At 48.1% G+C, this 13550-nt stretch overlaps 1 protein-coding gene across 1 annotated transcript in view; it reads left to right on the forward strand.

The window, feature by feature from the left end:
- The window catches only part of LOC119382005 (metalloproteinase), a 103917-nt gene that overhangs the window by 25567 nt on the left and 64800 nt on the right, over positions 1 to 13550 (forward strand). Inside the window, exons 4-6 of the mRNA XM_049412972.1 lie at positions 4700 to 4832; positions 6329 to 6391; positions 6900 to 7021. Coding sequence (XP_049268929.1) covers positions 4700 to 4832; positions 6329 to 6391; positions 6900 to 7021 — 318 coding nt within the window. The remainder of the gene's footprint in view (positions 1 to 4699; positions 4833 to 6328; positions 6392 to 6899; positions 7022 to 13550) is intronic.

Genomic DNA, 13550 nt, shown 5'->3' on the forward strand with positions numbered 1-13550 from the left:
CAGCTGCACGTGCCGCAGCACTCACTGCGACCGATGAGTGTTCTCTACGCTTACTCATTCAACAGATAGTGCGCGAGGAGATTGCGAAGGAGAACGCAAGGTGCACATCGCCGACACGAGCACCGCAGCAGCAGGAGTTCACGGTTGCCTCCGTCGCTGAAGTCGTCCGCCAAGAACTTCGGCAAGCGTTTGCCTCTCCCGAGCAATACTATGACGCGTCGTACAAGCCCAACGCATATACCTACGGCGACGCTGTACGTCGTCCATTGGTTCCAGAACTATCGTGCCAGCCGGACGCATACAGCTATGCAGACGCTGTTCGTCGAGCGTTGCCCATGCCCGCGCCGCAGTACCGCCAACCGCCACCTGTCGCAGCCTGGGCCCAGCAGGATCCCATAAGGCTACCTCAGCTGCATAAGATGGATATATGGTGCGCTGCGGATCGTCGGCCACTGTGCTACACTTGTGGAGAGCCAGGGCACATTTACCGTTTTGCCCCCATCGTCCAGCTGGATACCGCGGAAGTGCACCTGCCGCTACGCGCCGACAGTTTGGTGAAAGCCGCGCCCCCATCGACGACGACCTGGCTGGCCGGCAAGAGAGCTCCGCTACCTTCCGGACGCGCTCACCATCCCCGGCTCGTTTTGCTTCACCGAGCCGCCGTAGTTTTGCTGACGCCGTCAGAGGTCGGTCTCCCAGCCCACGGCGGGGAAACTGAAAGCAGCGACCTCAGGGGGGAAGGTTGCAGGTCCTCGAATTGCCGAAAATCCCCCATTGTTGCCGAAACATTAGAACGACGAACTAGAAGATTACGCCGAGAAAACTGTGACTGGCGACCTCACCGTGACAATTGATGGGCTTGAAGTGACGGCCTTAGTGGATAATGGCGCAGACTATTCTTTTATAAGTGAGCGACTGGCAGGCGAACTCAAGAAAGTCAGAACCGAATGGACAGGCCCTTATATTCGAAATGCTGGAGGCCAGGTAATGACGCCTTCAGGCAAATGTACAGCAAGACTCACGATGGGGAATAGAGCTTTTGTAGCCTCATTCGTGATCCTACCGGAGTGCTGCAAACCTCTGATACTACGAATGGACTTCTTAAGGGAGTACGGCGCCGTTGTCAACATACGTGAAGGCGTGATAACATTTGCCTCTGACAATCCCGTGACCTCAGACGCAGACCAAGACCCCAGGGCGTTACGTGTGGTAGACGAAGACGTCTGCGTGCCGCCGCTGTCATGTAGTCTTCTTTTCGTCAGCTGCAGCGTGCAGTGTAATGAAGACGCCAAAGCCGAACGTGTAACTGCCCTTCTCTTCCGTCAAGGCGTTGCCATCGCTCGCGGCATCGTCACCTTAGTTGATGGCCATACGGAGGTGCTACTTCCGAATTTTACGAACGAGCGCGGGCACATCGGTAAAGGCACTGCTGTGGCATACCTCGAGGATCTCGACTACTCTTACGACTGCCTTGCTATTCAAGGGGAAGCAACGGCTCGTACAGCACCGTAGGCACCAGATGTCGGCATCGGCCCAAAGTTAACGCCCACTGAAAGACGTCGTCTTATGGACTTCTTGGCCGGTTCAAGGAGTGCTTTTCCTCGACGTCACGAGTGCGTCAAACGCCGCTGACTAAACACCGTATAATCACGGAAGAGACAGCAAGACCCATCCGACAGAGCCCACATCGCGTCGCTCGGAAAGAACGTGAGGTCATACAGCAGCAGATCAAGAAGATGCTAGAGGATGATGTGATCCAACCATCAAAAAGCCCTTGGGCATCACCGGTGGTACTCGTGAAAAAGAAAGATGGCAGCATGCGTTTCTGCATTGATTATCGTAAGCTCGACAACGTTACGAAGAAAGATGTTTATCCGCTGCCACGGATCGACGACTCTTTGGACAGGCTACGGCATGCACGGTACTTCTCGTCAATGGACCATAAACGTGGATACTGGCAAATAGAAGTAGATGAGCGTGACCGAGAAAAGACCACATTCGTGACGCCTGACGGGCTTTATGAATTCAAATTCCTCCCTTTCGGTTTATGCTCGGCCCCAGCCACGTTTCAAAGGCTCATGGATACCGTTCTCTCCGGTCTAAAATGGAAAACGTGTCTTGTGTACCTTGACGACGTGATTATTTTTTCAGCCACGTTTGAAAAACACCTAAAACGGCTGCTGTCTGTCCTTCAAGCCATACGGTCCGCAGGACTCGCATTGAAACCAGAAAAATGCCACTTCGGCTTCGAAGAACTTCAGTTCCTGGGGCATGTGCTCAGTCAGGAAGGTGTTAAGCCTGACCCAGATAAAACTGCAGCCGTCGTAATGTTCGCAAGGCCTGTAGATAAGAAGGCGGTCCGACGTTTCCTCGGTATTTGTGCCTATTCCCGGCGATTTATAGCGGACTTTGCACACATCGCCTCTCCACTCACCCGCCTCACAAGGGAAGATATTGCGTTTGTATGGGGCGAAGCGCAAGAAGCGTCGTTCAACGAGTTGCGGCAGCGTCTACAAACTCCGCCCGTACTCGCTCACTTTGATGAGGATGCACCAACAGCCATCCATACAGACGCCAGCAATGTGGGCCTAGGTGCTGTTCTTGTTCAGTGCCAAGATGGTGCGGAGAGAGTAGTTGCCTACGCTAGCAGAACCTTGTCCCGTGCTGAGTCCAACTACTCAACAACTGAGAAGGAGTGCCTGGCTGTCGTTTGGGCAGTTGCAAAGTTTCGCCCATATTTATATGGCCGCGCTTTCCAAGTGGTAAGCGACCACCTGTGTTGGTTGACCAACGTTTGGCACGCTGGAGCTTCAAGAGTACGACATGACCGTAGTCTACAAGTCGGGAAGGCAGCACTTTGATGCCGACTGCCTGTCAAGATCACCGATTAAACCACCGAGCCCAGAGGATGACGAATGCGCAGGCTTTTTAGGAGTTGTCGATGCGGCTGTCATCTCCCGGCAACAGCAAGGCGATCCGGAGCTCAACTCACTAATCGACTTCTTGAATGGACGAGCCACGAATGCGCCGAGAGTGTTTTCGAGAAATTTATCAGCATTCTGTTTGCGTAACGGAATTCTCTATAAGAAGAATTTCTCACCAACAGGCAAAAGCTATCTGCTGGTAGTTCCGGAAATCCTCCGCAAAGAAATTTTGCAAGCCTCTCATGACGAAGCCACGTCGGGCCACCTCTGTTTCACAAGAACAATGACACGTATCAAAGAAAGATACTACTGGCCAAGAATAGCAGTGGAGGTGAAACATTACGTCCGAACATGCATTGACTGTTAGCGGCGCAAGGTACCCCCGGTCAAACCCGCTGGGCTATTACATCCCGTTCCAGTACCGGAAACTCCGTTCGCTGAAATCAGCATGGACCTTTTGGGCCCATTTCCAACATCGGACAGCGGCAACAAATGGGTTATAGTGGTGACGGACTACCTCACCCGATACGCCGAGACCAGGGCGATTCCAAGCGGCACTGCAGATGAAGCGGCCTGGTTCTTCATTGAGAGCATCGTGCTGAGACATGGTGCTCCCGCGGTCGTGATAACAGACAAAGGTACCGTTTACAGCCGAGCTGTTGCGCACTGTGCTTACGCTCAGTGGTACAGCGCATAGAAAGACGACAGCTTATCACCCACAAAAAATGGACTTACGGAACGACTGAACAAGACTATCGCCGACATGCTTTGCATGTACGTCGACGTGGAACACAAGAATTGGGACAGGATTTTGCCGTACGTCACATTCGCGTATAATACGGCACGCCAGGAAACAACGAAAATGACACCGTTTACACTAATTCACGGTAGAGACGTAACTACGATGCTTGATGCTATGCTGCCTCATGACTGTGATTCTGAGACGGACGCCGCAGATTTCATTGAGCGCGCCGAGGAAGCAAGACAGCTTGCCCGCGTCAGAATAACTAGCCAGCAAGAACTTGACGCCAAACGGTACAATCTCCGCCATCGATTCGTCACCTTTAAGCCCGGGGAAAGAGTCTGGGTTTGGTTCCCTGTACGACGGCGAGGCCTCTTCGGTGAAACTTCTGCGCCGATACTTCGGACCCTACGAGGTGCTGCGCCGCCTTAGCGACGTCACGTACGAAGTCGTCGCTGACGGCTCTTCTTGTTCAAAGCGCCGCCAGCATCTGCCTGAGACAGTGCACGTGGTACGCATGAAGCCGTACTTTTCTGAGTGATGTCACCGCCCACTCGCTAACTGCGCATCGACTGCTACGTCGTGAGCATCGAGACGATGCTCGCTCTGGAGGGAGGGTAATGCCGCATCCATATTTGTGTCTGACTATACGCTGGCGACGACAAGGAAGACAATCGGTGCGCTCGAGAGGGGCAGCGTGAAAGACTGGAAAAGAAGACGTTCTTGGCGGCTCCACGCCTCCAGCGTTATCTTCGAGTACGACACGCTGTACGCCTTTTTGAATAAAACTCCTGTGTTATAACCCGCGACCAATATAAAAGCCCCAAGGAAAATAATTCAGAAAATTGCTTCCGAAGCGCGGAATCGAACCAGGGACTTCTTGCTCTGCAGCGGATGGCGCTAATCACTACGCCACGAAACGCAGAAGCACGCTAGTTTCCTTACTGCTTCGGTGGCCTTTTTACTTTGTTCGGGAGTAGTTTGCTTTTCAGCTGACCCATACATATATTTATCTTGCGATTTGTCGTTTCAGGAAGGTGTACTTGGTAATAATTTGCGGATAAGACCTCTCGAAGGGATTGAGAGGTCGATTAATGGTCAACAGGCACACGAACTGTATGAGATTGAAAACCCTGATAACGCAGGTCATCGAGACGATGATTATGGTAAATGTGGCTTGCATGCATTCGGCTTGTTTTACTGAATATAAGAAATAGAATTAAGAGTATGCGATAACGCATGCGCATAGTGCATTGAGAATAATTTGAAGAATCTTATAGGAAGTGATAACGGCAGCGGACAAAGCTGAAGGCAGGTGCAGGAGGCGTTCATAGTCTCTGGTTAGATTTCTTCGAACATGCTTTCTTTCGAACAGGTTTATTCTGTTGCCTGATAATAGTAGCGTTCGAAAGGTATTGACTGTTGAAGGATATTTACCAAGCGAAACAGTACTATTTAGTGATCATTATCGTGCAGGTCATTACAGGAGCTGAACTAAATTATATCATAAACCACAGATTGCAAAATGCATATTGCATGTAACTGGTAATTATCAAGCTTTCCTTTTCATCGGCGTTCCTTTGTCTTCCTATAGAATTATGCATCTAGGTATTCTTTTATTGCTCTGAGGTTCTGAATCGGTTTTTTTCGCGGCTGACTGCAGAGCGCTTAGGAGATCGCTGATTTACGATGCACTTACCGCACCGGGCATCTTTAAAGGTGCGCGGTGCGATATGTGCTCGTCCAGTGGTCGTCTCCTGTGCTCCTTCGCTTGTGCGTTGTCTTTTTCTGCACTGTTTTCCCATTTTAAAAATGTGTGACCAGGTAGCCAAAGCTCTACATTTTTGGCTTTAAAAAGCCTGGTTATACAGAGGTGCTTAAAACGCCGTTCGAAATACGCGTGACTCTTCACAAAGCAACGGAATTTCTTGTTTAGCGAACTGGCTTAAAAACTTCAGGCATGTGGAAGTAAATGAAGAAGCCATTTTCTATACAAATAAATGAGTACACGCACATATATGAGCGTCTACGTGTGTGTCAAGATGTATTTACACGATCGTAATCTTTTAAGAAGTGAATAATATGGGACGTCGGTGAGTAATGCATTGCACTAACCTAAATCTTGATCGATGATTTATCTACGTGATCTGCAAATCCAGTCTTAAAAATATGATTGCACAACCACATGGATGTTCAGCTCATTGACGTCTTCTAACAAGGTATTGTTGTGTTTATTATTTAGAGACTTACCAGAAGCAAAGAAGAAAATCTTCCTATACGAGAATAGCGCTATGTACCTACAATAAAATAGCCTGATACAGTGGTTACTATTGTATTCTTTATAAAAACGGGAGTGAGTTCAAGCAATTATAAACGTCAGAATAATTTGCTATGTAAGTTTATGAAGTACACGAGTGTATGTTCGTAACTTCGTCATGTTTTGGGCTGCTACCAAAAGTTATTACAAACTAGTCAGTCCGAACACTGGCACATTATATAGTATTCATTGCATAAGATGTAGGTCAAACATTCACGAAAGACTGATACTTGAAAGAGTAGCGCTTCATATGACCAGTTGTACACCAATCAATATGGTCGTTCATCTAACTCGCCGCTTTTGTGCATGTAAACATATTATTGTTTATTTCCTCCACAACATCAGCAACACCACCCGTGAACGAAACATCGCCGATGGTGGAATCTCGCAGACTGCAGTGGTACAAAGGTTGGTTACACCTGATTTTCCATCAATCTGATTAAAGCTCAACTAATGTCAACGCCTCCTCTTTTGCAAACTTTTCAAAAAATAAAATCACTACGATATTATTGATGTCCACTGTATAAGAAATAAAATTTATGACCTGAATTTGAACCTATCTTCATCATACGCTATGCTTCTCAAAATATTCCATATTGCCGCAGAACAATTTTGCTGCACAACGTGTGCATGTTACTGAAGGAATAAAGCGCCAAACATTGGAACAAGGGAAGTGACACGTAAAAGCGTTTGTTTGTGTCTCTTCTTGTTTCGCTTTCCTTTGCGCTTTATCCCTTATATAATTTGAGATTGCTTACGTAGCGCTTTCAAATTCAAAAGTTGCACAAATTGTATATTTGGTAATACATCTACGAATCAACGTTTTCTTCAACGACATCAAATTAGGTCCTGGTGACACAGTCATAAGCCAGAGACTAAAATCTACAAAACGTCTGATTTCTTCTATCATTTTCAGCGCCACGTATTCCAGTGATGATATACCCTGAAGTGCACGTCGTAGTGGATTTGTATATCTGCCAAGCATTACAATTCGTGGAATCTAAAATTGCGAGATATGTCGCCCTTATGATGGCTTCGGTATGTGTCATGGGTCTTCCAATTGTTCTGTATATTCTGCAACTTAAATGTGAAATTTCGGGGTCACGTAAATTTTTCAATAATTCAGAATGTAACTGAATTTATTTCGCAGTAAAGTTAAAACATGAAGCTAGCAGCAACTTTCATCCATCTTTAGGACTCTGTCTGAGACCAGTGTATGGGAATTCGCTTCTATGGCGAGGAAGTACGGGGTATTTAAAATGTAGACTACCACCCGTCAACAAAGCCAAAAGCGGCGTCCATCTTTTTTTCTTGGGCGCGAAAGCAAAGCCAATTGCATATCACAGTATTCCAGGTGCTAGCTGTTGGTGTACCGTCATCGATCTGTGATGGCCTCCCAATACGTCCTGTATTGTTGAGGCAACAAGGGAGTCGTGGCAATGACGGATGAGGGGTAACACCGATTTCAATCGAATGTGTTGATTGGTTGAAAGAATAAAAAATAAGTTCTGTCCCGAACTGCTTTCGTCGACAAGATCAGCATTGCGCTTTAGTTCTGAAGAAAACGGCGCGCGCAGAAGCGCCCTTCAGCATCAGTTCTTTTCCCGTGCAATTTAGTTGCCTTGCCTGCGATGTTAGCAAGTTGGATTAGTGAGCAAAGAGAACATGGTTGATCCCTCCATCATAGCAATCGGTATAACATAAAAGCGAAACGTTCCTTTACAAAAGCAGTTCAATGTTCATTGTACATTGACAAATGAGAGCTTACACAATCTATGTTGGTGTTGGTGCAACCACCGTTCGATGTGCACGCACCTACGTTTGTTCTAGTCGCACATCTACACTCCGACGAAGTCTGTAAATGATCTTGTTTAATGTGGTACTGACACCATTTTCTTTGGTTCGAGTGAGAATCGAACCATGGCCGTATGCGTAGCAAGCAGGTGGTCTACCACAGAGCCAAGCCGATCCTTGAAACAGCTTTAAAATCCACTACATGAATATCGTGTATTGGGAGGAGTCTCCTTAACGCATCTAATATTGCGTGCCAGAGGCATAAAACCGCGCCAGCCGTCAAAAGATGTGAATTACCCAACGAGTGGTTGTTAAGGCCCAACCATTACAAAACGCTCAGACATATTTAATAATCATCGTCAGCAAAAGCATCAACAAAGTGAGCAGCTGCGTAGGTTCGTGTGTTGCCTTACAGACGCGTAGTGGGCCCTTCGCTAATTCGCAAAAGGAAGAATTATGGCGTAGTGGTCACTGCGCAACTGCAGTAGGCATTCTAGGATGCTAGGTTGCAGTAGGCATTCTAGGATGGTTTGAAACGACCAATGCTACGCGCACCGACGTTCGTTTCCTTGCGGCATGGTTCTGGCATGTACCGACAACCGAAGCGAGGGAGGCTACCAATTGAAAAGGCGATGCACACGGGACCCGAATACGCTATGGCGTTCTACTCTGGAAGGCGAAGCTTAAGCGTCCTCAATGTGTTTACTCTTCTACGACGCTATATTACATCACGGCTGAGCGGCGAAACGCACAGCGCCACGGAGCGAGGGGTCCAGGTTGGAATCTCTAGTCTTACTCGAGCCGAAGATTTTTAAATGCGAAGCATTTCTTAGCGAACTTCTGCGACTTTGAGCGTATCTATCTATCTATCTATCTATCTATCTATCTATCTATCTATCTATCTATCTATCTATCTATCTATCTATCTATCTATCTATCTATCTATCTATCTATCTAGCTGCCTACGACTTCGTGCTCTCCTGGTCGCTTGGTTAATTGAATGTACACCAGAATCGGTATGCCGTAACATGACTGTATGACGAATATAAATGACAAGTCATAACATGAAAATCATGACACGCATGTCATGTACAGCATGATTTACATGCCACGCTTATGGTGCGCTGGCGGCCGTTTCGCTAGCTTGATATACACCAAAATTGGTATCTTGTGACGTGACTGTGTGACGAACATAAATGACACGAGTTCACATAAAAATCGTGACACGCATGTCATGTACAGCATGACTTACGTGCCACGCTCATGGTGCGCTGGCGGCCGTTTCGCTAGCTTGATTTACCCCGAAATTGGTATTACGCGACGTGACTGTGTGGCGAACATAAATAACACACGAGTTAACATGAAAAGTCATTACACGCATGTCATGTACAGCATGACTTACGTGCCACGCTCATGGTGCGCTGGCGGCCGTTTCGCTAGCTTAATTTACCCCGAAATTGGTATTACGCGACGTGACTGTGTTGCGAACATAAATAACACACGGGTTAACATGAAAAGTCATGACACGCATGTCATGTACAGCATGACTTATGTGCCACGCTCATGGTGCGCTGGCGGCCGTTTCGCTAGCTTGATCTAACCCGGAATTGGTATTGCGCGACGTGCCTGTGTGACGAACATGAAAACGCGAGTTAACATGAAAATCATGACACGCATGTCATGTACAACATGACTTACGTGCCACGCTCATGGTGCGCTGGCGGCCGTTTCGCTAGCTTGATTTACCCCGAAATTGGTATTACGCGACGTGACTGTGTGGCGAACATAAATAACACACGAGTTAACATGAAAAGTCATGACACGCATGTCATGTACAGCATGACTTACGTACCACGCTCATGGTGCGCTGGCGGCCGTTTCGCTAGCTCGATATACACCAAAATTGGTATCTTGCGACGTGACTGTGTGGCGAACATAAATACCACGAGTTAACATGAAAACCATGACACGCATGTCATGTACAGCATGACTTACGTGCCACGCTCATGGTGCGCTGGCGGCCGTTTCGCTAGCTCGATATACCCAGAAGTTGGTATTGCGCGACGTTACTGTGTGACGAACATAAATAATAGGAGTTAACATGAAAACCATGACACGCATTTTCGTCAATGACATACGAGACGATGTATGGAGCTGTTTGTTGGCTGCTTCGCATTACATCGATTCCCACAATGCGTGGGATCTGCCGGCTTTTTTTTGTACTTAGATTAAGGCGCAGGTTAAAGAACCCCACGTGGTGTAAATTTCCGGAGCGCTCCACTACGGCGTCCTCCTTATTCACCTCGTGGCTTTGAGACGTTAAACGCCAACGATTATTACTATGTTACATCTGGTAAAGTGGTGCCTTGCTCAACATGAAGCCTGTACAAAATATTTTTGCGAAAAAGTTAAATGGCCAGTGCGCTCCAGAGCCATATATACCCTTTGGGAGAGCTTGGCAATTGTTTCATCTCGCCGCTCTCCGAGCTCCGCCCCAGCGCCGCCCTCTTCTCGTGACGTAAACCCTCTCTCCTCGCCGGCGGCGGCGGGCGGCAGTGGCGACAGCGCTGCGCGGAGTCCGGCGCTGCCGCGACGGAGAGACGCCGGCGCGCCGCACTTACACGATCGCTGAGGAGCGCGCGTAGGTTACGAAGCTCTTGTGCGAAGCCGTGCGTATTCATGGTGGCTGCTCCTCGCATTCAAGCGTGAATTTGTTGCGTGCGATGGGCTGCTGTTGCGCGGTTGGCTGTTCAAACAGCAGCGCGCAGGGTTTCCGCTTTTTATGCTGCCGAAGGAAAAGAAACGACGACGCCTTTGGATCAGAAACATATCAGACGCACAAATGGACCCCGACCGACTGCCCCGTGCTATGCGAGATACGTACTTGAGTATTTAGCTTGAATATTGCTGGTATTATAAACAGCGTACCATTAACACAAACTTATTATTTGTTGTGCAATGGGTGCCTTTCAGGCGCACAAACTTTAAAAATAATTTTGTCACGCTGAAAAAAAGGAGTTTTATGGGTCGCGTTTCGATCGCTTGGGCAGAGTGAAATTTTGCAGCGATCACGCTATAAGTGTCAAGCGTGATGTGTTGCGTTTGCGTAATTTATCGCGCGTTCTGAGCACGAGCTTGGCATGTTACCGTGACGTTGTGAGGGGAAGATTTATTTCGATATCGCAGGCTAGTGCCGCCGCGCGTCAGCTGCGGCGGTTAGTTGGCATGTGTTGTACATTACGTGGTCTGCGTTCCTGTGGCTGTCAGCCTATGGTGTCATTTACCGCTGTGGTGCCGCTTGTGTACATGCTACCAGTTTCACGTTTAATTCGCGCAGGTTAATTAATCCGCGCTTCTGTGCTATGCGAATGTGCCTTGCGCTTTTTAGTCATGCACGTATAGTGCACGGTGTTGTGCTCGTGCAGGAAGCTCTTCCACTATAGCAAGGGGCCCTCATGTGCTCGATGAAATTTCGTGATTAGGAAGTATAGAGCGCGAAGAAGTTGAGCAGAAAAATGATTTTGTAAAGTAAACCAACAAGATGTCCGCTATCAGTCTAGCCGAACGAGGCAGACAGATAACGAACTGTATTAGATCCTGAGGAGTTATAGCCGAACGAGGTATTGTTTTTATTTAACACGCGCCTACTGGGGGCCCTGCACCTGCTCTGACGAAAACCTTAGATGCCTCAGCAAACGCGAAAATTGACCGCCGGCGTCCGCGGCGTCGCCGGCGTCAACACGAGGGATGTCAAAAATCATCACGTATTGACGTGACCATACGACCAAAGATTGTGACGTCATCATGACGTCGAATAACGTGACTTCACGCGATGACGTCAGCACATGACCAGATGTGGTGTAGAGAGATTTCAGTGCCTCCGATCTTGGAGGCAGTGCAAAACAATGTTAGGACACAAAGCTTTCGAGGGGGGGGGGGGAGGGGGGCGTGAGGAACAATACATCAACTGAAGAAAAGGAACACGGCTTTCGCCTTCGAGTGGTCTTAGGCGAATGCATAAGGGACTCTGCGAGTTTTTTTCTCTCTCTTATTAGAGAGTTTTAGTTCCGGAGACTCCAAGCCGCTTCCTTATTCACCCTCTTACGTTCCCTTGTACTCTCAGCCACACCCATGGACTATGCAAAGGAACGTAAGGGGCTTACGTACGCAAGGTACTTTGGGGTCCCGGCACTACAATTCTTTAAGAGGGAATTTTAGGCCTCGAGATCCCCAAGCCGCCTGTGTACGTCCGCTTTTGCGCTTTTGTGGCCTTAATACAATTACGTGCGCTGGTATCTCTGTTTCTTTTAAAAGCAGAGCTGTGTAAGCTAGGAGAATCCCCGTTAGTGGCGAATAAAAATTGTCATCATCATGAACCGGCACGCAATCCGTCCTCTTCTTTATCTTCTGCTTTGCTGCCAGAACACGTGCACAGACTTTTCCGGCGTGGTATGCAATGATTCTTGTCACGTGACACGTTCCAAAAATAACACCAGTTATATATGCTCGTCACAAAGTCACATCACGCAATACCAATTTTGGTGTATATCAATCTGGCGGAACGGCCGCCATCGCACCATGAACGTGGCACGTAAGTCATGCTGCACATGGCACGCGTGTCATGATATTCACATTAACTCCCATTATTTATGTTCGTCACACAGTGATGTCGCGCACTACCAATTTTAGTGTATATCAAGCTAGCGCAACGGCCGCCAGCGCACCATGAGCGTGGCACGTAAGTCATCCTATACATGACACGTGTGTCATGGTTTTCGTATTAACTCCCGCTATTTATGTTCGTCACACAGTCATGTCGCGCAATACCAATTTTGGTGTACATCAAGGTAGAGAAACGTCCGCCAGCGCACCATGAGCGTGGCACGTAAGTCGTGCTGTACATGACATGCGTGTCATGATTTTCATAATAGCTCCTGTTATTTATGTTCGCCATACACTCTTGTCAAGCCATACAAATTTTTGTATATATCAAATTAACGAAACGGCCGCAAGAGCACCAAGAGTGTGGCATGTAAATCATGCTGTACATGACGTGCATATCATGATTTTCATGTTATGACCAGTCATTTATGTTTGTCATACAGTCACATTATGCCATACCAATTTTGGTATACACCCCATGAACGAAACGGCCAGGAGAGCACAAATTCTTAGGCGGATAGGTAGATAGACAGATAAATACGCTGAAAGTCGCAGAAGTTCGCTAAGAAATGCTTCACATTTAAAAAAACCAAAATAGACGCCAACCCACCGGTCTTCATAGCTCGAAAAGTCACTCCCTCATGCGAATTCTGAGCGCAGCTTTGCGTTGAGGCAACGCGAACTGTGAATTTCTGGCTATTCGCATTGGAACATTCGTTACATATTGCCACAGAAACTGCCAGTGCACGAGTGCTACGCACGCCACTCTGTGCATTGCAGGCGTCATCGACATCCCCATCACGACAAGCGTCACGACAGCGCACCCACCAGCCCTGCATGCGCACGAGCTCCGACCGAAGGGCGAGCACGCATGACGGAGGAAGAAAGCGATGTTAGAAGCCAGCGGCTCGTGATATCGACAGAATCCACGTTCGCTGTCTTTCGTCCTCGTTCGCTCTATCGGCTACGCCGACTACGCCAACGGCAATGCCGAACAACGCAGGAACAGACGCCTAAGAGCTGCGCTCTAAAGGCACAGCGCGTATCGTAGAACGTCGTGGACTAGAATCGGCGTGCACAACTCAGTTTCACGATGATTTGGACACGTCTA

The sequence above is a fragment of the Rhipicephalus sanguineus genome, chromosome 2, assembly GCF_013339695.2.
Source record: "Rhipicephalus sanguineus isolate Rsan-2018 chromosome 2, BIME_Rsan_1.4, whole genome shotgun sequence".
Classification (NCBI taxonomy): Eukaryota; Metazoa; Arthropoda; class Arachnida; order Ixodida; family Ixodidae; genus Rhipicephalus; species Rhipicephalus sanguineus.